Source organism: Papio anubis, chromosome 11 (genome assembly GCF_008728515.1).
Source record: "Papio anubis isolate 15944 chromosome 11, Panubis1.0, whole genome shotgun sequence".
NCBI lineage: Eukaryota > Metazoa > Chordata > Mammalia > Primates > Cercopithecidae > Papio > Papio anubis.
Window position 1 is genome coordinate 106,972,761 of NC_044986.1, and position 27,747 is coordinate 107,000,507.

At 35.0% G+C, this 27,747-nt stretch overlaps 1 protein-coding gene across 1 annotated transcript in view; it reads right to left on the minus strand.

Moving 5' to 3' along the window:
* The window catches only part of MALRD1 (MAM and LDL receptor class A domain containing 1), a 682,023-nt gene that overhangs the window by 647,151 nt on the left and 7,125 nt on the right, over positions 1-27,747 (minus strand). The window contains exon 2 of the mRNA XM_031652710.1: positions 10,834-10,974. Coding sequence (XP_031508570.1) covers positions 10,834-10,974 — 141 coding nt within the window. The remainder of the gene's footprint in view (positions 1-10,833; positions 10,975-27,747) is intronic.

The following is a 27,747-nucleotide window of genomic DNA, read 5'->3' on the forward strand; positions in this document are numbered from 1 at the left end:
AACACTAATACTTCACAAACTCTTATAAAAAACAAAGAGGAGGAAACACTTCCCAACTCATTCTATAAGGCAACTACTACCTTAATAAACCAAAACCAGACAAAGACATCACAAAAAAAGCAAACAACAGACCAACATATCTGATGAATATACATCGAGCAACACATTTAAAAAATTTTTCACCATGGTCAAGTGGAATTTATCCTAGGAATGCAAAATTGGCTCCACATATAAAAATCAATCAATACAGACACCATATTGATCAAGTAAAGAAAAACCACACGACCATGACAATAGATGCAAAAAAAGATATGACAAGGTCTTAACACTCTCTTATAATAAAAGAAACACTCAGCATACTAATAATAGAAGGAAACATGCTCTGCTTGATAAATGGCATATATAAAAAATTTACAGCTAATATCATACCTAATGGTAAAAGACTGAAAAAGATTCCCCTAATAGGAAAAAGACAAAGCTATCTGTCACCACTTCTAGTCAACATTGCACTGGAGTTTCTCTCAGACAATTAGGCAAGGAAATAAAATAAAAAGCACCCAGAATGAAAACAAAAGGAAAATTATCTCTATTTGTAGATGACATGATCTTATATAGAAGATCCTGATAAACCACCAAAAAATAAATTAATTAAAAACTATTAGAGCTAATAAGTTGGTAAGTTTATAGGATATAAAATCAATATACAAAAACCAGTTTCATTTCTATGCACTGGCAAGGAACAATATAAAATAAAATTAAGAAAAAATCTCATTTAATGTTGCCTCAAAAACAATAAAAGACTTAGGAATAACTGTAATAAATAAAAAGCAAGATTTGTACAACAAAAATTTAAAAAATACAATGTTGAAAGAAATCAAAGAAGACCTAAGTAAACAGAAAGACATGATGCATGATAGGTTGGAAGACTTAATATTGTTAAGATGACAATAGTTACCAAATTTATCTACCAATTCAATGCAATTCCTCTCAAAATTCTAACGACCATTTTTGCAGAAATTTGGAAATTAATACTAAAATACATATGGAAATGGAATAAACACAGAATAGACAAAAAATCCTGAAAGAAAATAACAAAATTATAGGAATTACTCTTCCCTAGTAACTTCCTTTCAAACTACAGTACACGGCTGCAGTAATCAAGAAGGTAGTGTGGTACTGGCATAAGTATAGGCAGAAAGATCAATGCAATCGCATTGAAAGTTCAAAAGTAAAACAGTACATCCATGAATTTTGACTGTGTTACGATAATTCAGTGAGGAAAGTATAGAGTTTTCAATATATGGTGCTCAGACAACCAGATAGGCACATTCAAAAGTAGATACCTCATACCATATTAAAAATTAACTAAAGATGGATTAAAGACCTAAGTATAAGATATAAAGATATAAACTGTTAGAAGGAACTATAGGTATAAGTCTATGACCTTGGATTAGGCAATGGTTTCTTAGATACAACACCTAAAACAAGAGCAGCCATATAAAGAAGTAAATAAAGAAGTAAGTACATAGATAGATGATTGAGAGAGAGAGAGAGAGAGAGAGAGAGAGAGAGAGAAAACCCAGGGATTTTCCCCTATATCATACCATTAATTAGTGTTTAAGGAGAATCCAGGTCTCTAGATGACTTTTAGAATTGTTCCTCTTTACCCAGTAAAAGGGAGATTTTACTCAGTGCAAACGTTCATTATTAGCAAGAATAGACAATCAAGAAAATATAAACCTTTCTTCCCCTAAAAACTTTGAAAATTAGTGTACTCATTTTATATTGCTTCCATAACAAATTACTACACACCCCGTGGCTTAAAACAACACAAATGTATTATATCACAGCTTCTATAGGTCAAAAGTTCAGGCATGGTGTGGCTTAGCTGGTTCTTTTCTTAGATGCACAAAAGGCTGAAACAGAAGTGTAGGTTGGCTGTGCTACCTTCTGAAGGCCCTGAGGATGAATATGCTTTCAAGTTCATTCAAGTGGTTGGCAGAATTCAATTCCATGCAGCCTTAAGACTGAGATCCCTGCATCTTTGCTGGCTGTTAACCAGTGATCATTCTCCACTTTTAGTGGTCCCTGTATTACTTTCTTGTGATCCTCTTTCTTCATTTCCAAAGCCAGCAATGCAGGTCAAGTCCTCAAACTTCAAATCTCTCTAATCTTCCCTTCTGCTTCAGCTCTCCTGCCTTCCACTTCTGCTTTTAAGGGCTCATGTGATTACACTGAGCCCACTTGAACAGTCGAAGATAATCTTGTGATTTTGAGGTCAGTTGATTAGTAACCCATTTACGAAATCTCTTCACACAAGTGCCCAGATTAACGTCTGATTGAACAACCAGAGGATAGGAAATTGGGGTGGGGTGGGAAGGCGCAAATTTTATAATCTGCCTGCCACAATTAGGTAGACAATAATTTGATTCTCTTTTTCCATTTGCAATATACCAAGGTATTGATCAAAATCTGTAAAGCCTAAAGTAGTTTGAGTCTCTGTAAGCTTCCTGGACTAATTCACTTGTAAGATACTTAAAAACAAATTACTGTTCATCATACTTCCCAGAGTTCATACGTATGTAATTGACATGTATTGGGTATGTTCCAACCAATTTCATTAGTAAAGTATCATGGTCACACTCATTTGACAGAATCTCATTCAAATGACCCTCAGATCATGGTTCAAAATATGTATCTTTTGAAATTTGTAATATTTTAATTTTAATATACTATTATGGGATTTTTATGTATTTCTATTGAGCATGATTTTTTTTCAATTGTGTCTAAATTAATTTGAAGAATATATCCATCTATAAATTCAACAAATAATCAAGCCACCTGCCTATAAAAATAAAAATTGTCAAACGAAAAGCAAATGATGCATAGAAAAATATTTCTATTTTTCAATAGAGAAATTAGAGAATATATGATTTTTAGCTCTCATCAGTACTCTAAGATATTTGACAGCTTGACTATTAATATTATATTGCAAAATTTCATTGATATGGTATCAGTTAATTCAAAAAAGTATCTAAGTTGTCAAGTATGACATATAACTCTGAATTTGAAATAAGTGGAAAAATAGAACAAATATATTATCCAATACACAAAAGATGTCAAGATTGTTGAGGGACTATGAAAATCTCATATAGTTCACCCATTTCAAATTCATGTACACACACAAACAGACATCAAGGACCTTGGCAATACTAACTTAACAATGAAAGAATTTGTGCAAGAAACTAAAGCTCTCTGGAAAATACTGCTTGAGGCAGAAGGAATCCTTAAGCACCAAATATGCATGCCCTGGAAATTCCTTACACTATTCCTCAACCACTGCTATTATATCCATCAATGTCCCTCATTTCTGCTGCCTGGTTGGACAGTGGCAGAAATACAACTGTCAACTGTGAAGCAGTTTGGGTATAGGAGGAAAAAGGCGGCAAGGAAACAGTTCAGGTGAGCAAAATCAGTAACCTGTGGATGACATAATTCTTGACATTCACAACATACACTTTTAGCCTATCTTCTTTATTTCCAGTCATTTCTAGTCATAGTAGACTTCTATGTCATCGCCTGAGCACAGCAACTATCTCCACCTCGTCCTTACGTGGTTCTTTCCATTTGAAATATCATTTCTCTCATCTCTCCATCCATTGAAATACTACTCATGTTTCAACTATTTTCTCAAATGCTCTTTTGCTTTCTGGAGTCAGAATTTGTCTCTAGTCTCAGAGAAATTTATTCAAACCCATATTTTGTATCTTGTTCTTTGTCCCAATAAGTAATTGTTTTATTCCCAAACATGTATCTCAAAGACATCACAAACACCTTGATATATAGCCTGTAACTTAATACAGGTTGAGTATCTCTTACCTAAAATACTTGGGACCAGAAGTGTTTTGGATTTCAGATTTTTTCAGATTTTGGAATATTTGCACATACATTACAGATGGGACACAAGTCTAAATATAAAATTCATTTATGTTTAATATACACCTTATTCACATAACCTGAAGGTAATTTTGTACAATGTTTTAAAATAATTTTGTGCATAAAACAAGTCTCTGCACATTAAACCATCAGAAACCAAAGGTGTCAGGTATGGAATTTTCCACTTGTGGCATCATATTGGCACTCAAAAAGTTTCCAATTTGGGAGCATTTTGGATTTCAGATTTTTGGATAAGGGATGATAAACCTGTAGTCTTTATTATTTTAACAACATTATCATGATGTCTTACACTGGAATTCATAAAAGCTTTTGCATTGAAATTAATAATAATAATCAGCATATATAAATCTAACAACATAAATATACATATGTAATAAATTTTTATTTTAATAATTTTACCTTTAAAATAACTTTTATTTTAATAATTTTACCTTTAAAATAACACAACTACCATACTAAAAATGGGGTAAGAGGTCTGGTGTGGTGGGTCATGCCTGTAATTCCAGCACTTCGGGAGGCCAAAGTGGGCAGATCACTTGAGGTCTGGAGTTCAAGACCAGTCTGGCCAAAATGGTGAAACCCCATCTCTAATAAAAAATACAAGGATTAGCCGGGCATGGTGGCACATGCCTATAATCCCAGCTACTCAAGAGGCTGAGGCAGGAGAATAGCTTGAATCCAGGAGTGGGAAGTTGCAGTGAGACGAGAGCATGCCACTGCACTTCAGTCTGAGTGACAGAGTGAGACTCTGTTTTAAAAAAAAAAAAAGGGGGGGGGGTAAACGAAAAAAAGACACTGTAATTCTTTCGTTAACACATTTTGTTTGTACTCTCAGTACAAGTAAGCACTAAACATATTTATTTTAAAGAAACAGGACTATTATAACAAAATTTCCCCCTTAATTGAAAGTTCAGATACATGTTTAAATAATAGCATAATAAAACTGATTCTGATACAGAAACAAAGTTTGCTTCACTTATGTTTGTTATAAATGTGAACACTGGGCACTAAAATTAAGATTATAATGTATCTGTGTTCTTAGAGGAAGAATTATATTCTTTATTCATTTATGTCCAATATTGAATAGTGTCAGACATAAAATGCTCAATTAATGTTTATTGTGAACAGACCCAGGGGCAGCAAACTATAACCCACAGACAAATCCATCTGCCACCTAATTTTGCATATCCTACAGTTAAGAAGCATTTTTACATGTTTAAACCATTGAACAATTCAAAAAAATAATTTAAACATGTAAAAATGATATTAATTATACATTTCAATGTTCATAAACAAAAGGTTAACATAACACAGTCATGCTTAATCTTTACGTATTGTGTATGTATGACTATTTTTATAGAGTAGATGGCAGAGTCGAGTTTTTGGGATATGGACCATATGGCCCAAAAAGTCAAAAATATTTACTATCAGCCCTTTCAATGAAAAGCGTGCAGATGCCTGGAATAGATGAGTTGTTCAATGGAAATTTCTCAGATTACAAACAACATAGATGCTCCCAAACAACATCTGCAAAGCACATACATCGTATCCTTGTCACATTGTGAGCTTTTAAATGCATACGTGCAGACAAGAAAACGGTTGCTAGTTGCTTTTTTCTAACTCTTAATATATAATCATAAGTATGTGTAAATGGTTTATGTCTCTATCACCAGATTGCAAGTTCACCAGGGACAAGAGCTGAATTCTTGTTCACTTTTATATCTTCAGGTCCTGGAAGAGCATGTGGAGCAATGCAGATGTTCAGTAAAGAGTTTTCAAAGTAAATATAGAAAGGAATGAAAGGACATTAAATTTTCACTGATTTAAAAATAAACAGATATTCAGACCATAGAGGCTGCAGAAACATAATCTAGAGAGTGAGAATGTGGGATTCTTGTCTCCCTGTTTGGTCTTTTACAATTTCTTCTTAATAAAAGAACCCAACTCAACCTGTATGTAGCAGAGCCTACCTATTACTTAGGAGTGGATTATGGCTCAGTTTCCCTTCAGAAAGGGCAACATAGAGCAGCTTAGGGGATGCTGGTGTTCACTCAGTTGGGAAACTCAGTGATTGACATAATGACTACCGTAGAAAAACAAGAAAAATCTATAAGCTGGGACCACAAGAGTACTTCAAGATAAAGAGAGGAGGCATTATTTTTAAGGGATAGGGAACTTAGGTGAAGGGATCACAGCAAATTCCATTCTGTCAGGCTTTGGCATAGGGTCGGGCTGCAGCTGCAGGTGGAATGCAAGGCTAAAACTCTGAGAGAAGGGCTGCTCTCTCCTTGGCCTGAGGAACTAGGAAGGGAAACCTGGAATAGCCAGGTATGACCAAAAAAAGAGAAATTTTATAAAGAAGAGAGCCAGAAAAAAATAATAAAAAGAGTGCCCCAATGTTCTATGAATAATCTCTGTCCAAGTCTCTGGGCAAAACAGAAACCTGTATGTGCAGGGAGCCCTTCTAGCAGCTAAGCCTAGAGGAATTGAATTGATATTTGGACTGCTGCCCAGAGCAGAAAAAAATTTTTCATTTGAGGCTAGACCTGGTGACTCATGCCTGTAATCCCAGCACTTGGGGATGCTGAGGCGGGATCACCTGAGGTCAGGAGTTCAAGACCAGCCTGGTCAACATGGAGAACCTCATCTCTACTAAAAGTATAAAAATTAGCCAGGAGTGGTGGCGCATGCCTGTAATCCCAGCTACTCGGGAGACTGATGCAGGAGAATTGCTTGAACCTGAGAGGCAGAGGCTGTAGTGAGCTGAGATCATGCCACTGAACTCCAGCTTAGGTAACAGAGCAAGACTCTGTCTCCAAAAAAAAAAAAAAGAAAAAAAAAAAGTTTGTCATTTGAGTCTATGCAACTTAATCACTTGCTTAAACAAATTATCACCATGCCTCAAAAAAAATACAACACATCCCAGAGCCTCCATTCACACATGCAGGATAAAACTCAAAATTATATGACAAAGAACCAGGATGACATAATCATACATGGGAAAATGTAATCAGCAGCAGGTAAATCTGAGATGATGCACGCAAGGATTTTAAAACTCCCAACATAATTATGCATAATGAAGTAAGGGAAAATATTCTTATCATGAATGAAAAGGTAACGGATAAATTTTTATTTTAACTAAAACAACCAATTAAAATTTTTGGAACTGAAAAATAGAGTGCAGGCAATCCCTGACTTATAATGGTTCCACTTAAGATTTTTCTGCTTTATGATGGTGCAAAAGTGATATATATTCGGAGGGACATAACCACTCTATTTCTCACTTTCAGTACAATATGCAATAAATTACACGAGGTATTCAATATTTACTGTGAAATAGGCTTTGTGTTAGATGATTTGATCCAAATATAGGCTAACGTATACGTTCTCGGCAAGTTTAAGGTAGGCTAGGCTTAGCTATGATTCTCAGCAGGTTAGGTATATTAAATGCATTTTCAATTTATGATGGATTTATTGAGATATAACCCTATTATAATTTGAGAAGCATCTGTAGTTGATTTCTTTTTTAATCACTGCATAGGATTATCAGTAGAATGAAGATAACAAAGGAAAAAATCACAGAACTTGAGGATGTATCAATTGCAATTATGCACTCTGAAAAACAGAAAACAAAATCAAAATATATGGTGAAGCCTCATCTAACAGCCTGTTACACTTACAGATGATTGCAATACAAAAAGGAAATGAAAGAGAGAATGGGTCAGAACTATTTGAATAAACAAGAGCAAAATACTTCGATAGCATACATTTCAGATTCAAGAAGCTTAGTTAACATAAGTACGATAAAATTTAAAATGCTTATGCTGAAATCCAACAATAAAGACCAAATTTTGAAAACATCAAAACAACAGATATATTACACACAGAAAAAAATGAAATTGTGGATATCACATTAGAAACTAGGTGAAGACAACAAAATAATGTCTTTAAAGTACTAAAAGAAAAAAAAGACCATGAAAAACTATATATTCAGCAGGAATACATTTCAAGAATGACGGCAAAATAAAAACATTTCGAGGAGGAAAAACTAACATAATTTATCCTTAACAGAACTGCACTACAAGAAATACTAAAGGAGTTTCTTCAAGGTGAAGAGAAATGATACCAGAAACAAATTCAGATAGTTAGAAGAAATAAAGACTGCTGCAAATAATAAATATGCTAAAAGAATATCTTCTTCTTCATTCATTTTAATGCTGTCTAAAGTAATATTATAACATTGATTTGTAGGGTTTATAATATGTAGAGATTATAGACACAATATATGTGAACACTGTAGAACAAAATAAAAATATCAGATGCTATTTCATAGTGTACATGTTTCATAATATATGAATTTTATATCTAACAATGGATCAGAATAACAAAAGCTCTAATATCCTCATTTAAAACTGATTGTAAATGCCCAAATTAGAAAATAATAATTTGTGGCATAATGGGAAATATTTTTTCAGATAAATTGTTTTTTAATCTTTGATAGACTTAAAGTGAATTATACATTAAAAAACCCCTTTATCATCTTTAATATCAGCTGAGCTCCAGAATTACTTAAAACTTTCATATTTGTATTCCCATCTTTAAAAGTAGTTTTACCATCCTTACAAAGATGTATTTGATTTTGTTGTAGTACTATTTTATCTAAATGCAATGTTACATTGTTTTAAAAATTAGTACTACATTTTAACCATTCTTTCCCTGACCTTTACTAGATTTCAAATATCGACAACAGAGATATTTTTAATGTTCTAATTGATTCTCAAACTTGCCACTCAAGGCATTGATTGTATAATGAAAAATATAATTTTGGAGCACTGGCAAATCATTTCAAGAGTAAGTTAATCAAAAATTTGGTTAATACTTATGAAATAAGAATTTTTGAGTAAAGACAGGATTCAGACCATTTTTCTATAAATATTTTCCAACAGCTAATATCTACAGCCAGAACACTTGCTTACTTAAAATTATTGCTAGAGAATACTTACATGTTAACATTTAATTGTATTAGTAAGAGATGCATGACTATTACCAAAGTTACCAGCCTTCAATTAGTTATGCAGGCAATATTTTGTCTCTTTTTCCTATGCAGCTTGCAGTATTATTATCTTTGTTTTACAGATGAGGAAACTGAGACTACAAAACTAGCGGATTGGCAAGGCTGGAATTCAAACCCATCTAGTCTGATTCCAGAGATTTTAAGTCAACCCAGATGATATCGTTCTGTGGCATCTGCCTATACAACACCTCAGTTTTGATGTGGATTGCCCCCATTTTATCTCTTGACTAGGCAATCAAAAATATGCATGAAAAAAAAATAAGGGAAAATGGCAGATAGGAAAGAGAGACAGAAGAAAATTGGGAAGCACAGTGTCTTCTGAAGTTATTTAACTCCGCAGTAAGGAGGTAAGCAAGAGGCATTCAGTAAGAGCCATCAACAAACAAAAGCCTAGAGTAAATAAATATGTGCTGTGAAAACCCTTCTGAGTAAAAGAAAGAAACAGAGGAGAGGTACTAAAGGAGAGACATATGGAATCAGCCATCTGTAAGACTGCAATGGCCGTTAGGTTGGGAACAAGATTCAATATCACCATCTAACATAACTAAATCTGTAATAAAAGTTTCCCATATTGCAGTTACTGCTTATTACTATTTGTGAGGCTGGTCCCTTTTTGGTAATAAAACTGGCTGATTCCTAAAAATTGTTAGGAATTCTAAACAAAAATAATTTTTGACATTAAAGCCAAACAAATTAAGAAACTCCATCTTATCAATGTAGAGGTAAAATTAGCAACACCAAAATTATTCAGAAATGGACTAAACATCTACTTTTTTGAGTGCTAGGTCTTCTATAATAAGCTCTATCCACAATTTCTCATGTAGTTCTTAACCATCCTAAAAATTGAGCATCATTATTTCCTCTCTTAAAGTTGTGAAAAATGAGGTTCAAAAATTAATTTAAGATTTTACAGCTAGGGAAGGACAGACCAGGGAGTCTAATCCACATGTGTAATAGTTATGAAAACTTTGCCAAACTAACATCAAATGCCTGAATATTTGCTTGTTTCAAATTACCTCTAGGGTAATAACCATATTTTAACATTAATTGAATTTATTTGAGGGAAGTATCACTTATAAAAATAACTAGCTTTTAGTTGTGCCAGGAAATGTGTTCCTTCTTTTCCTAGCATGTGTAAAGCCATCAGATGACGGCAGGCATGGAGTCCATTTTTGCTCTCTAGTACATCTTAAACACCCAGTACCTGATGTTGAATGAATGGAGTTCATTAGTTAATAAATGAAAAAATTTCTGGCTCACTCCAGAGCTACCTCAAAGTCTACAGAGCAGTTCAGCAGAGCTTTCCAGTCAACTTGATTTAACAAGTGGTACTAGACAGAGCTGAAACCAGTCCAGCCAAAATAAAAGAAATTTGTCAAATTAAGCTGTGTATATTGTCCCAAAGCTAAAACCAGTACAGCCAAAATAAGACATTTGACTGTCTAATTAATCTAGGTATATTTTCCCATTTACATTTTACAATTTCCATAAAGAGTAAGAAAAACTGGAAAATTCCAGTTATCTAAATAGGCCCATTGGAATCCCAGGAACCCAATTATGAGAATCCGATGTGACATTTTAAAATCATAAATATTTTGAAACTGGTTAAAGAATGTATAAAATTGGGCATGTTAACTACTAATATGGTTAGATTCTACTCTAATATAGTTAGATTCTACTCCCCTAATTAAATGTTTGGGGGGAAAGGAAGAAACAGAGGTGGAAAAGAATGAAGAAGGAAGGGAGGGAAGGAAGGAAACGAGGAAGGGAGAGAGGTCAGAAAATAAATTTAAAGCATTTACCAGACACATCACCATTGTGATCATAAAACGGAGGTGATAGACTGTTCATCCCATTTCTCTTTGTCCAACGAGGTTGCAGACTCTGATCTTCAGTCATGTTACATAGACCATCCTCAAAATCACATCTTTCATAATTCAAGCCTAATGAGAGAGAAGAGAAATTGTTTTTCACAACTGTGTTTGGCTTTTTAAAAAATAATAGCAGAAAAATAAAGTTTAGCAACAAATGACAAATGTAAGTTAACATAAGAATTATTCCTTACAAATCTAAGTCTACTTTATTAATGCAAAACTTTTCATGCATCCAATATTCTAGTAAGTTACCACAACAAAAAACAGTGTGTTCAAATAGAAAGAATGCCACACGACACAGGGTCAGAAGACTGAGGACCTAATCCTGATTTTGATTCTTACTGAGTGTCTTAGCTTAACTATTCAAACATAGCAAGCCATTCCTTTACTTGCAAAATCAGAACAATAACATCCTGTCCTGTGTCTCTCAAGCAATTACTATGAAGATCTATAATACAATACAAATAAAAATGCAGTTGGCCCTCCGTGTCTATGAATTCCTCATCTGTGGATTCAATCAATGGCAGATCAAAAATATTCAGGAAAAAAAATGCATCTGTACTGAACACATACAGATTTTTTCTTGTTATTTCCTAAAGAATACAGTATATCAACTATTTACATAGTGTTAATATTTACATTGTCTGAGGTATTATAAATTGTCTAGAGATGATTTAAAGTATTCAGGAAGATATGCATAGGTTATATGCAAATACTACATCATTTTATATCACAGACTTGTTATCCATGGAGAGCAAGAGACCATTGGACTTTATAACTCTTAGGTACCATAACATATAAGGAATTATTATTAAGGTTACATCTTAAAACTCAACTTCCATCTTCCATGCAGGCATATCAGAATTTCAGGTTTTGGCAGATCAAATCACAGAGACCCCGCTGATGAAAACTCAACCATCAGTGGCCGAGACATACTCCTGAAATTACGTACAGCACCTCATCATTGAATCTCAGTGTTTGAAGAAAGTTTAGTGTTTTAAATCACAACAAAGACATTTCTGAGGCTTTCTCTGGGTGATCTAAGAGGCTAGGGAGAAACAGAAGAATTCAAGCATGTGGTTGTTCCCAATACCTACCCATGTAGGGCTTTATTCTATTATCCAACGTCTAAGAATGTCACATTCTAAAAATAGATGATCTCAACCACAAATCGCCCCTCCCCAGGTTGTGGTCCTCAGCAACTGTAAAGATGGTCCTTTTGAGGTAGGAGAATAGCAGGACTTGTTTTATGGTCTCAACCCTGCTGACCAAAATAGGATCTGGTCGAGTCAGGATAAAGTGAAGAAGCTGGCAGAAACCAGCAGATGGCTACAGAAACAATCCCTAGCTGCTCTCATTGCTCACTAGCATAAGACACTCCTACCAGTGCCATGACAGTTTGCAAATGCCATGGCAATGACCCAAAGTTACCACTCCCTTTCTAGAGATTTTTTTTTTTTTTTTTTTTTTTTTGAGGCAGAGTCTCGCTCTGTCACCCAGGCTGGAGGGGAGTGGCGCGATCTAGGCTCACTGCAAGCTCTGCCTCCCGGATTCATGCCATTCTCCTGCCTCAGCCTCCCGAGTAGCTGGGACTACAGGCTCCCGCCACCACGCCCGGCTAATTTTTTGTATTTTTAGTAGAGACGGGATTTCACCATGTTAGCCAGGATGGTCTCAATCTCCTGACCTCGTGATCCACCCACCTCGGCCTCCCAAAGTGCTGGGATTACAGGCTTGAGCCACCGCGCCCGGCCTCTAGAGATTTCTAAGTAGCCTGCCCCTCAATTTGCATTAACCTACTCCTTGATTTGCATGTAAGTAACAATGGGTATAACTACAGTTGCCAACACCCCACAAGCATGGCTCCAGGTGTACTACCTATGAGTTGGCCCTACTCCACATGAAGCAACTACAATTCAATAAAAGACTGATGTTTACCACCACCAGCTTATCTGTGAATTTTTTTTTTTTTTTCAGACGAAGTCTCATTCTGTCACCCAGGCTAGAGTGCAGTGGTGCAATCTCAGCTCGCTGCGACCTCCACCTCCTGGGTTCAAGTGATTCTCCTACCTCAGCCTCCAGAGTAGCTGGGATTACAGGTATGTGCTGCAATGCACAGCTAATTTTCTTTTGTTTTGTTTTTGTATTTTTAGTAGAGATGAGGTTTCACCACGTTGGCCAACCTGGTCTCCAACTCCTGACTTCAAGTGTTCCACCCATCTTGGCCTCCCAAAGTGCTGGGATTCCAGGCATGAGTCACCATGCCCGGCCTGAATTTTTTTTTTTAATTTCCACAATTCACGTGTAATACTCTTGTTGTAGCCAATATATGTTATATAATGATTTGTTTTCCTTTCCCCTTCTTTTAACCTTTAGTGTAGAATAACATATTCCACAGTAGTAAAAAGGAGCAAAGGATATTCTCCTAATTTCTTTAACCCTCTTTTCAGCTTGATTCAGAGTTGCCTAACAAAACAGCTGTGTAAAGTTATAAGATTACTACAGTGAGCTTGGAGAAAGTAGAAAGAACAAACTTTAAAAAACAGTGGAGATTTTATACTTCCTGTTCCATCACCAGAGCCACTTGGCTTTGAGATTTCAACAGTCTTTTTTTTTTTCATTACTTGAACAAAACTGTTGCAGAACGTGGCTTTGAATTGCTTTGAACTTGAACTCTGCATCTGCACAGAAGCAGGCCTTGAGCATGATTTTTAATAATTATTGAACAATTAACTATATATCCAAAGCGCTGCCCTATGACTCTGAAACTTCTTTAAGTGAATTCTTTCCTGAGTGAATCCAAGAACCCTCCCAGGCTAAGCCTTAATTTCAGCACTCACCTGCATATCTGCATCACTCTGACAAGTTCCTTCACTTCCTGACTAGTGCTGGAGCAAACATGCTGGTTAATAGTTAAACAGTGCTTGGCAACCCAGTCAAAAGAACATAATTTTCATTTCATCCTATCACAAAACAATTACCTCAATAAAGTGCAGCAATGAGGAATCTTATTATTACAGAATACCACTGGCTGGCAAAATATTTCAAAATAAGGGACCTAGGAGCAAAATCCACAAAACAGGCCACTGGTAATGAGGCTTGTATATCTGTGGGTTCAGCATCTGTGGATTCAGCCAATCACATGCCATGAAGCCTGCTTCCTCACCATGGCCTATTTCATTAATTTTACTCCTAGATCCCTTATTTTTAAAAAATTTGCCCATCAGCTGTATTGTATAATAATAAGAAGAATCCTCATTGCTACAATTTATTGAGGTAATTATTCTGTGCTGGGATTCCAATTGAAGTAACTTATTTCTTATGAAGCAAGAAGAAAGCCTCATGAAGCAAGCCTGTTCTTCCATTTTAAAGATGAGAAAACTCAGATGATGTCTTACAGACATTAAGTAACTTGCTCAAGATAGACCAGCTAGTGGGTGCTAATGTCAAGAACAGAACACAAGTTTTTGTACTCCAGAACCATAGCTCTTAAAGCTCTCCTCTGAGGCATAATTATTAATCCACTGTCCCATTTTTATTACTGAACTAGAATTAAAGCTCTATCAGAGCTCCTAGTCGGCCTAAGGAAACTAGTATTTCCAGATAGAGTTGATGTCATTCTCTTCAAAAGCAAAGAAATTCTATTAGTCTATGAATCATACTATGATTAAATACACAATTTCTATAAGGCCTTGGACATACTTAGGATAGCTGGAATATCCAGATTATTACCTTATAGACTCCTAATTATCCAGGGAATCTGATTGAACAAAAAAAGGAACTAAATTATATAGTCACTTGTATACGTGTTTGTGTGTATGTGAGATTCAATTAGCTATGCATGTATTGACATAAGTATGTATCTATTTTCAAGTTTCTTTTAGTTCTCAACAATTTTTACAATGATCTGATTATAAAATAGTCTAAATTATTTTATCACCATATTTCAACAATTATGTGTATGAAAGGTACACACATTCTCACACAGGTGGTCAAACATTTTTTAAATACCAAGAAATTTTCCTGCAAAAAAATTACTTAGTTGATGTCTGTTTGCAATGTTCTTTGTTTTTTTAATACACAAGATAATGATAATTTTTGAATGTAAGAACCAGAAAAAAATAGCTAAATAAAACATTTTTTCATCGAAATAGTCTCAACAGGGGTTCTTTTTGCTATAAAATGAATCCAATGGGCACAGGTTTTCAATTAATTTTTACCAAAAAAAAGCAATTCTGAACATCTAATAACTGCCAGATGACTCAAAAATACATCAGGAAAATTTTCTAAATACTCATTTTCCCCAGTAGAGAACTGCACATTTTAAACAATTTGAATAATTTTCCTTGAATTGTAGCTGGTTTACCTTTTAACTTCATATGCCACACAATCGCATTCAAGTCTGAAACTATCTGCTGTAATAAAATCTGTCACCATGTAGATGACAGCCATCACTAAATAGTGTGAAGTAATAACGCCACAGTTGGACCATATAATGAACAATTAGGAGTGCTATACGGGAACTTATCAGTAGAATCCAAGTTTCTGGACTTTTTGAACTTGTGCAATGTATCACTTTGTTTTCAATTTTATAATCCCAAAGGTCAGATGTACTGCAGTCAAAGAGGGAGGAATGGAAGGTTGCTTGGAAGCCACAATTATCTCCTGAGTTGGGTTCCACACTGTCAGATTCTCTCATTAAAGAACCACTAAAGAATTCCTCCTAGTTTTGATCTTTAACACGATAATGGAAAGAAAAATATTAAATAATATGCCAAAGCGACAGTCAGCTTGGTGCATGCTTTTGAAAAAATGGGAATGAATAGGATAAAGTTTCCATTGTAGTAATGGTGAAGAAACTCAGATAACCCAGAACTCAGGATTAACTCTGGAAAGTATGGTCTGGGTAAAGCATCACAACGTAATGTTCTTAGAAGACAGAACACAATGTAAGAATTATGAAAAATCTAGCAAAACTATGAAAAATCTAGCAAGGGAAGAGATGAGATAGAAACCACACTTATTTCAAAATCTTCCCTGGGTCAATATTAATAATGTACATTTCTCCTCCTCCTACAGGTTCTATGAGGCACAGTTGCAGTCTTCCCATCAGAGTCCTACTCTTTTTTTTATTATTATGGTAAAATATACATTACATAAAATTTACCATGTTAACCTTTTTTTTTCTTTTTTAGACAGGGTCTTGCTCTGTCACCTAGGCTGGAGTGTGATGGTGCGATCATGGCTCATTGCAGCCTTGATCTCCCCAGGCTCAAGTGATACTCCCATCTCAGCCTCCCAAGTAGCTGGAACTACAGGTGCACACCACCACACCTGGCTAATTTTTTGCATTTTGTAGAGATGGAGTTTTGCCATGTTGCTCAGGCTGATCTCAAACTCCTGGGTTCAAGCAATCCACCAGTCTTGGCCTCCCAAGGTGTTGGAATTACAGGCATGAGCCACGATGCCTGGCCCATTTTAACAATTTTTAAGTGCAGAGTTCTGTGGTATTCACTATATTCACATTGTTAAGCAACCATCACCATCATCTATCCCCAGAAGTCATTCCATCTTGCAAAACTGAAACTTCGTACCCATTAAACACCACCTTTCCATTTCTCCCTACTCAACCCCTGGCAACCACAATTCTACCTTCTGTCTCTATGAATTAGAGTATTGTAGGTAACTCATATAAGAGGAATCATACAGCGGATGTTTTTGTGTGTGTGTTGCTTGTTTCACTTAGCATAATGTCTTCAAGGTTAATCCATGTTGTAGCACATAAAATGTTGTTTATCCATTCATCTATCAATGGACACTTGTGTGGTTTTCAGCTTTGGGCTATTGTAAATAACGCTACTGTGAACATGGGTGTACAAATACCTATTCAATTCCCTGCTTTGGTTTCTTTGGGGTATATATCAAGAATTGAAATTGCTATATCATATGGAAATTCTATTTCTAATGTTTTGAGGAATTGTCATCTGTTTTCCAAAGTGGCTAAAACGTTTTACATTCCCAACAGAAAAGCACAAGTGTTCCAATTTCTGCAAATCTTCATATATACATTATTTTCTAGGAGATTTTTTGGATGGTTATAATAGCCATCACAATGGGTGTGAAGTGGTATCTCATTGTGGTTATTTGTATTTCCCTAATGATGAACAATGTTGACTATCTTTTCATGTGCTTATTGGACATTTATATATCTTTTTTGAGAAATGTCTATTTAAGGTCTTTATTCATTTTTTAATTAGGTTTTTTGTTTTTTGTCGTTGTTGAGTTGTAGTTCTTTTTACATTCTGATATTAATCTGTTATCAGATGTATGATTTGCAAATATTTTCTACTACTCCGTGGATTGCCTTTTCACTCTCTTGATACTGTCCTTTGATGAATATAAGTTTTTAATTTCGATGAAGTCAGTGTATCTGTTTTCTTTTGTTGCCTGTGCTGTTGGTGCCATATTGAATATATCTTTACCACATCTAATATTATTAAGCTTGTCTCCTATGTTACTAGGTTTTACAGTTTTAGCTCTTATATTTAGGTCTTCAATCCATTTTGAGGTACTTAGTTGTATATGGTATAAGGTAAGGGTCCAACTCCAATTATTTTGCTTGTGGCTACCCAATTTTCCCACCACCTTTGTTGAAAAGACCATTCTTTCCCCATTGGTCTTGGGTCCCTTCTCAAAACTCACTTGACCATATATTTGAAGGTTTATTTCTGGGCTCTCTACTCTATTCCATGGTCTAGATGTCTGTCTTTATGTCAATACCACACTTAGGTACTGTAGCTTTTTAGTAAGGTTTGAAATCAGGAAGTGTTAGACCTCTTTCTTCTTTTCCCAGGTTTTTGTTTTTGTTTTTGAGGTCCCTTGAGATTTCACATGAATTTTAGGATAAATTTTACTACTTTTGGCTGGGCGCGGTGGCTCAAGCCTGTAATCCCAGCACTTTGGGAGGCCGAGATGGGCAGATCACAAGGTCAGGAGATCGAGACCATCCTGCCTAACACAGTGAAACCCCCGTCTCTACTAAAAAATACAAAAAACTAGCCAGACGAGGCGGCGGGCGCCTGTAGTCCCAGCTACTGCACTCCAGCCCAGGCAACAGAGCGAGACTCTGTCTCAAAAAAAAAAAAAAAAAAAAAATTACTACTTTTACAAAAGAGAAATTATTGAAATTTTGACTGAGATTGCACTGAATCTGTAGATTGCTTTGGGTAATACTGAAATCTTAATAATATTAAATCTTCCAATCTATGGACACAGAACATCTTTTCCATTTATATCTTTGTAAATGTCTTTCAACAATGACATAGTTTTCAATATAAAAGATTTTTGTCTCTTTAGTTTATTCCTCAGTATTATATTCTTCTTGACGCTATTGTAAATGAAATTGGTTTATTCATTTCAGACTGTTCGTTAGTGTACTAAAATGCAACTGAGTTTTGTGTGTTTGTTTTGTATCCTGCAACTTTGCTGAGATTTTTAACTAGCTCTGTTTTTTTTTTATAAATAGAATCTACATTTAAGATCATGTTGTCTATGAATAGAGATACTTTTACTTCTTCCTTTCCAATTTAAATGCCTTTAAATTTTTCTTGCCTGATTACACTGTCTAAAACTTTCAAAACTATGCTGAATAGAAGTGATAAAAATGGCCATTCCTGTCTTGTTCCTGATCTTAAAGGAAAAGCTTTCAGTCTTTCACCATCAAGTGTGATGTTAGCTGTGGGTTTCTCATATATGGCTTTTATTATGTTGAGGTGGTCTCCTTCTTTTCCAAGTTTATGAGTGTGTTTTATCCCTTTTTGAGGAAAGCTATGTGATATAATTTGGATGTGTGACCCCTCCAAATCTCATGTTGAAATGTGATCCCCAGTTTTAGAGGTGGAGCCTGGCAGGAGGTGTTTGGGTCATGGAGGTGGATCCCCTATGAATGGCTTGGTGCCCTCCCCACGGTAATGAGAGAGTTATCACTGTTAGTTAACAAGCGAGCTGGTTGTTTAAAGGAGCTTTGCACCTCCTCCTCTCCCTTGCTGCCTGTCTCACAATGTGGCACATCTGCTCCCCCATTGCCTTCTGAATGAATAGAAGGCATTGCCTGCTTCATGAATAGAAGCTTCCTTACCAGAAGTCAAGCAGATGCTGGTGTCGTGCTTCTACAGCCTGCAGAGTCATGTACCAGATCAACCTTTTTGTTTTTTAATAAATTACCTAGTCTGAAAGATTCTAGAATAGCAATAGAAAATGGACTAACACACTATGTATTACATTGTCACAAAATTGTACGTACAATTCATTGTATTGTTCTGGAAAACCATTTCCTTCATTTAGATAACATACAAAAAATTTTCATAAAGAATAATTTCCCTTACTCTCAATTAATGTAAAAATTAGCGGCCAGTTCCTGAAAAGAATGAAATGAATCCAAAATATTCCAATTAAATGAAAGTAAAATGTCATACTTCTCAAGAGTAAATGTCAATGAAAGACCTACTATTTGGCTTGGTGATTTAAAAGTATTAACTAGTTTTTATCAAGGATATATTTGTTATCATTTACATTGAATTAATTTTAATATTTTCATTGACACATAAACAAGAAAAACCCTAAGTCACAAAGGCATACTATAGCGAATTAAGTGAGTACTGTTAAAGTTCACACCAGAAATATCCAATATTCCTTCAGCAGGATTCTTGTCATATATAGTTGCCTTTATCCTTAAGTCTTGAGAACATCTTTGGCAAGGATTGTGTCATCAATGGTATCTATATCAGTGAAAAAAGGATTACCAGAACATGTTTCAACTTTATTATTGCCTGATGATTCACAACCTTCAAAGGAGGTCTTCAGTGTTTGCAGGTGTCTGATGATATTTGCAGAAATATTAACAAGGTATAGCATTCACTCCAGCTTACAGCAGTATTCACTCAAGTATTAGAAGTGTCGTATAGCTGTTTACAAATAATTCTCTATTCCAGAGTAGCTATTTGGACAGAAGATGTAATGGCTTTTCAGTAGTTTCTGCAAGGATAAACAGGGCCCTAAACAGAAAGTTTAATCTTTTGCATGGACAAATTTTTCATTAAGCTAATTCATGAACAAATGAACTCCTGTCATTTTTTCCCCAAATAGGTTTTCAATTTCTCTCAAAATAAGTAAAATTTCTTTTCCAAATTCAATCAAGCATTTCAAGACCTACCCAGTGGAAAGTCACAATTATTTCTTGGTAGTAGAGAATATTATATTCTATTCATATTTCTCTGAAGGAAACTTATTTAAAAACTGTGATTCAAGGTCTTTGCCATCATAAATTTGATAGCTTTCACAACAGAATTCCAGGCTTCTCTTAGAATTCCTAGCCAAGCTTAAAGTGTCAATATGTACATGAAGAAATGATATTTATTTACAAACATTTTTGCTTACAAGCAGAAAAATGTACATGGGATGACAAGCATGGCAGGAGTTCTATCTATGCACAGATACGGGCTCGGAAGACATTTGTTTTGGAAGAAACGATTCACCATTTGATGTTGCCAGGTGTCCGAAATCTTCAAAGGGAGCTCACAAACTGAATATTCTTCTTGTGTGACATCAATTTACACACTTGAGCCACAAAATACGAGCAGACTACATTGCAAGACTGAATAGTTTTATCCAATTCCATGGTGAAAGAAAATAGTGCAACTGAATATTCCTCCATTCACTCAGTCAGTAAACCAGTACTATCACCCAGTCTATTAAATATTTATTGACTGTAAGTGCCAATCAGTCTTCTAGAAGTGGGAGAACTAGGTAAATTTCCTGATCGAATGGGGTTACTATTTTGCATTTTCATGAGCTCCTTAAAATACCAGAGAAACTGTTTGCAGCTCTGGAAGAATGGTATCATTTCATTCAGAAATACTTCTTTTTTTTTTTTTTTATTAAAATCTCACTAAGGTACATGATCCCACCAAATTTTCCCTAATTGTTATAAGGCATCTTTTATTGGAATTGTGATAAGAAACTCTATAAGATGGGTCAAAATAAAATTCCAGTAAAGTTTTACTTTCTCCCTAGAAGAAAGAGTCACTATGCAGCCAATTTTCAGAATATGCTGAGAATACTTCCCCAGTTCAATGCTTTCATGTGTTCACAGGCTTTGGGAAGCACTGCCAGTTTTGAACATCATACCCAGAGATGAAAGAACAATCCACATTACTTATGGTTCGTCTTTTCTTTTATATTTCCATTGCCTGTTATGACACAAAACAGTCTACAACTAGGAAGCAATTATAGACACCAAAATATATTAAAGAAAATGATTTATGTTACACCACTGTATATACCAGCATCTAAGTCATAAAACAATTGACAAGAGTGAAAAGTTCCTAATGGTGTTATTTGACATAAAAAGTGTTTTATGAATACTGTTTTCAAAATAACAGAAGGAGTCTAATAGACATACATCCCAAAAGAAAAAAATAAAAAAGACATACCCAGTTCAAGGTCTCTCTGAAGTCCATCCATGGGAGCAAGATTAAAATCAACTCTCTTGGAAGAAAAATAGCATTGAAGGAAGGAGAAAAGATAGCATAGAAATAAAAAGCATTGAATAAGTAATAATAAAATAGCATTGAAGGAAGGAGAAAAGATAGCATAGAAAAAATAAAAAAGCTTTAGTAGGTATGTTTAACTAAAATAAATGATACAATTCCCAATAAAGATTCATACCATTGACATATTAGTTACAAGTAAGTACTTGTAAATTTCATTTGCTATACCTTGTTCACTGGAAAATTTTCAGAATCTACATCAGTAAAAGTTTCAACAAGAAGTTCAGTGTGGTGGTGGTGGTGGTGGTGGTGGTGTTTGACCATAAATGTAAGGATTTATTTGTTTTCTTAATTCCATTGTTTACATATCCAATTGTACCATAATGCAATATTTCTTTTCCTTTTCTTTTTTTTTTTTTTGATTTTCAACTTCTATTTTAAGTTCAGGGTCACATGTGCAGGATGTGTGAGTTTGTTACACAGGTAAACGTGTCCCGTGGTAGTTTGCTGTACAGATCATCCTATCACCTAGGTATTAAGCCTAGCATCCATTAGCTATTCTTCCTGATGCTCTCCCTCCTGATGACCCCCCCAACCTCTGACAGGCCCCAGTGTGTGTTGTTCCCCTCCCTGTAACCATGTGATCTCATTGTTCAGGTCCCACCTATAAGTAAGAACATGCGGTATTTGGTTTTCTGTTACTGTGTTAGTTTGCTGAGGGCAGCTCCAGTTCCATCCATGTCCCTGCAAAGGACATCATCACATTCCTTTTTATGGCTGCATAGTATTCCATAGTGTATATATACACCACATTTTCTTAATCCAATCTATCACTGATGGGCATTTAGGCTGATTCCATGTCTTCACTGTTGCGAATAGTGCTGCTGCACATGACACAAGGCTGCTTTGACACTCTAGAATATTCAAGGTAGATAACTTTGTGACAAACCTTGAAATCTTAAAAATGGTGTTTTTCTTTTTTCTTCACCTTCTACTCTGTGACCTCTCTCTTGTCATTGCCTCTAGAAAAGTTAGAACCATTATAAATGAAATACAAGGAAAAATAGACTGTCCAATTTTGACTAATAATTGGTCCTTGAATAGCTAAAATGTCTGAATGACAGAGGGCATAGGCTTAACTCCATCGAATTAGAATTGGAAAACCATAATAGGAGAGTGGGAAGTCCCCATCGCGGGGAGGCCAGGCAAGGGTAAGGGATCCGAGAAGAGGGCAGGAAAGATGGGCATGACTTTGCAGAGGGTAGACTGGGGGAAGGGACCGGGGAGAGAAAAAAGAACCTGATTTCCAGAAATTACATCAAAAAGGAACTGTGTTCACCTTGTGTGATGGTTAAGCAACTTCTAGGCTGGCATCAGGGAGCAGCAGGGAAACTGAGCTCAAACCTGCAGACAAGTTATTGCCTTCAAAGAAACACCAGCACAGAGGAACCACAATGAGCTCCTCTTACTGCTGTAAGGTGATGTACATAAAACAACTGCATGGGGCAGAAGGCTCAAAACCGGAAACATCGGTGAATACTGGTGGATAGACACATGCACACACACACACACACACACACACAAAAAAAAACACACAAAAGAGAGCCCAGACACTGTGCTCCAAAACAAAAGAAAAAGATTGATATCCAGATGGGCAGTTGTGATGGGGAAGGAAAAGTCCCAGGCTCTGAACATGAATAGGATTGGACAATGCATGGATTTAACCCTGCTACATAAACACTTTTCTTGCTGATATTGACTGCCTTTGCTAATATAACTTTGACATATTATTTTACTAGCAAATTCTCAATTTCCTTACTCTGATTAAAAAATATCATCTGCAACAACAAAAAATAAATAAAACCTTTTTCATTAGTTTGAGGAAAAACATAGAAATGAGAAAGAGAGAAAAGGAATCCTGTTACATGGTATATATGCCTAATATTAGCTTGCTCTCATTATTAGAATAAGCACAATTGCTAATGGGAAGGCTGTTTATTAGATTGTTTTAAAATATAATTTTATCCTCATTATAAAAAACAGTAGATGCAGAGGCCAGCACGGTGGCTCATGCCTGTAATCCCAGTACTTTGGGAGGCCACAGTGGGCAAATCACTTGAGCAGGAATTCAAGATCAGCCTGGCCAACACAGTGAAACCCCATCTCTACTAAGAAAAACACACACACACACACAAAAATAGTTGGGTGTAGTGGCATGCACCTGTAGTCCCAGCTACTCAGGAGGCAGGAGAATCACTTGAACTGGGAGGCAGAGGTTGCAGGGAGCCAAGATCGTGTCACGGCACTCCAGCCTGGGCAACAGAGCAAGAATCCGTCTTAAAAAAAAAAAAAAAAAATCCCAAAAATAATAGATGCTATTTTAGAAAAGTTGAAACCATAAAGATATACAAAAAAGAAAAGTGATGTATAAGCCCAACACATAGAGATAATTCCATCTCGTATTTTATGTGCAGTGCCATACTATATTTTTAAGTACAATATATATATTGATGGGTAATCATGATTTTTCTCATAACAATATATCATGAGCATTTTCTCATTTTTAAATAGCATCAAAAATTATGACAGATGGCTGCACAGATGTCCATATTATCGATGCATCATAATTTATTTAAACATGAACCTAATATCATAAAATTAAATGACTTCCCATTTCTACCATATTAAATGGTATTGTCAGGAGACTTTTTGCATGAATTCATTTTGTTTCTTAGAATAAATTTCTAAAGCAAAATTACCAGTTAGAGGGCATGAACACTTTTAAAATCCTCTTTCATATTATAAAAATACTAAACAAAGGAAGGTAGGGTTTATAATTCTCTTGCCTGCAGTAGTATCCATCTTCTTATGCCCTTCCCAACAATGAACATACTTTTTTATTTTTCATATTTATTTTATTTTAAAAATATTGGCAGCTTTTTGTTTTCAATTGTGATTTACAATTAATAGTGAAGTTGATAACTTCATCATACGTGGTCATTTCTCTTTGTGTGTGTGTGAGTTGTTTTCAAGAATTTTACCTACATTTTTACAAAAGAAAAATGCATCTTTGATTTATAGACCTGGAAAAGAATTATTGGTGTGCTATATTGCAGACATTTTTCCTCTTTCATTGTACTTGCAATGTTTTGATATAATGAAACTTTTAATTTATATATTCTAATTTATTGACTTTTAAAGTTTTTTCTTTCATGTAACACTTACAAATGTCTTTCCCATCCCAATACTTATTCAACATCAATATTCAACAAACATATTTTGAAAATCTATTACACGTCGAAGAAAAAGAGAAACTTTCCTTGACTTTTCTGATTATTAGGGGCAATAAAGACTATGGCTTCATTGTTAATATTTAACATTTTATCTTTAGAAATTTTTGTTGTGTGGAGTAGATAAGAAGTGTATTTCATGAAATTGCCTTGTAATCATTTGTTTTATGTAATAAAAACAGCATGGTATGATGGTTAGTATTGACAGTTTCAGGATCCGATAGAGCTGCTTGGGAATTCCAGCAGATCCATGGAACAGCTCTGTGTCCTCTGGCATTTTATTTTAGCTAGTCTAAGCCTCATTTCCTCAAGCTGTAAAATAGGAACAATAATAAAACTACTATTCCTACTATGTTTGTGTTTGGTAAAAATTAAATGAGACACTGGATGGAGATTATTTAACAGTGCTTGGCATACAGTAAGTACTGTATACAAATCTGCTGAAATTATTATTAGCTATTTTGTTTTCCCAACTAATTTGGAAGGTCAAGTTTATTTGTTAAATATATTACGCGTATGCTTAATATTTTTAACAATCACATTCTTTTCTAATTATAAACTTTCATAATGTTAGTGTAGTTTACATGATACACTATCATACCTATTAATGAAAATTCTTTCTCTTTTTCTTCTCCCTCTTACTAGCTATTTATCCCTCATTTTTCTAGATAAACTTGGAAGACACTTTATCAGGTGGCAAAGTTTATCCTTGTGAGATTTTGTACTAGAGTGTAATTAAATCGATTCCATGAAAATGGACCTATTCACACCATTGCAACATCCCATTAAGAAGCATAGTCTTGTCATGAGTCTTTTTTCTGCATATCTGTGTTTTTTTCTGATTTTCTTCAGATAGGCTCTACATATTTATTTTTAGATTTCTTGCATACCTAATTCTGTGGTACTATGAGCTGAATGTGTGTGTCCCCTCAAATTCATATTTAAAACCCTAATTCCCAATGTAATAGTATTGGAAAGTGGGGCCTTTGGGAAGTTATGAGATCATGAGGATGGTGCCTTCATGACTGGATGACTGCCCTCTCAAGAACAGCCACGGGAGATGTGATCTGTCTCTGTGCCATGTGAGGTCTCAATAAGAAGGCAGCCATCCGCAGACCAAAAAGAGGGCACCAGACACTGAATCTGCTGGCACCTTGATGGTGCCAGCAACTAATAAATATACTTAAATACCTATCAATAATTTCCTTGAATGTAAATGTACTGAATTCATCAAAAGACACAGAGTGGCTGAATAGATAAAAAGTCATTTTATGAGACCAGCATTACCTTGATAATAAAGCCAGATGGTGACACTTACAGGATAAAAGTTGCAAGCCAATATTCCTGATGAACACAGATGCAAACGTTTTCAACAAAATATTTGCAAACTGAGTTCAACAACACATTGGAAGAATCATTCGGCATTGTCAAGTGGGATTTAGCTGAGGACTGTAAGTATGGTTCAACATGTGCAAATTAATTAATGTGATACACCACATTAACAGAATGAAGGATAAAAACCATAGAACCATCTCAATAGATTCAGAGAAAGCATTTGAAACATTCAAAATCCTTTCATAATAAAATCTTTCAACAGATTACTTATAGAGAGAATACAATAAAAGCCATATGACCAACAGGTAGCAAACATCACACTTAACAGTGAAATGTTGAAAACTTTTTTTTCTAAGATCAAGGACAAAACAAAAATACCTATTCTCACCACCAATTTTCAGCATAGTCCTGGAAGTCCTAGCCAGAACATTTAGGCAAGAGAAAGAAATAAAAGACATTCAGATCAGAAAGAAAGAAGTGAAAGTGTATACCTGTTTGCCGATGACATAATCTTATATGTAGAAACCCAAAAGACTTAACAAAAAACTGTTAAAACTAATAAAAAATTCAGTAACATTGAAGGATACAAAAGCAACATAAAAAAAAATCAATCGTTTTTCTATATGCTAATAAGAAACTATCCAAAAAATATTGAGAAAACAATCCCATTTATAATAGCAGCATATCAAGTATAATACTTAGGTAAAAAATTAATTAACAAGGTGAAAGATCTGCATACTGAAAACTATAAAACACCAAGAATTAAAGTGAAGGAAACACAAGTACATGAAAAGGTATTCCATATTCACGGATTTAAAAATTTAATATTGTCAAAATGCCCAAAGCACTCAAAGCAGTCTACAGATTTAATGCAATCCCTATCAAAATTCCAATGTAATTTTCACAGAAATAGAAATAGAAAAAAAAACTTAAATTCATATGAAATCACAAAAGATTCCAAGTAGCCAAAACAATCTTGAGCAAAAAGAACAAAGCTGGAGGCATTACACTATCTAGTTTCAAAATATACTATAAAGCATCTGTAATCAAAACATAAAATAGACCAAGAAAAACAGACACAGAGACCAACAGAACAAGCTAGAAAGCCCAGAAATAAAGCAACAATTTTTTTTTAACTCAAATTTTAGGTTCAAGGGTACATGTGCAAGTTTCTTACATAGGTGGATAGTGTGTCATGAGGGTTTGTGTAGATTATTTTGCTACCCAGGCAATAAGAATAGTACTCAATAGGTGGTTTTCGATCCTCACCCTCCTTTCTCCCTCCTCCCTTAAGTAGTCCCCAGTGTGTGCTGTTCCCCTATTTGTGTCCATATGTACTCCATGTTTAGCTCCTGCTTATAAGTGAGAACATGCAGCATTTAGTTTTCTGTTTCTGTATTAAGTGTCTGTCAACCCACACATTCATGGTCAATTGACTTTGGCAAAAGTGACAGTAACACACAATGGAGAAAGGACAGTCTCCTCAGTAAACGGTGTTAGAAAAACTGGACATCGGACATCCATATGCAGATGAAGGAAATCGGACTCTTAAATCACACCATGTAAAACAATCAATTTGAAATGGATTAAAGACTTAAATAGAAGACCTTAAACTATAAAACTTCTACCTGTAACAGTAAATATGGAGAAAAGCTCCATGACACTGGTAT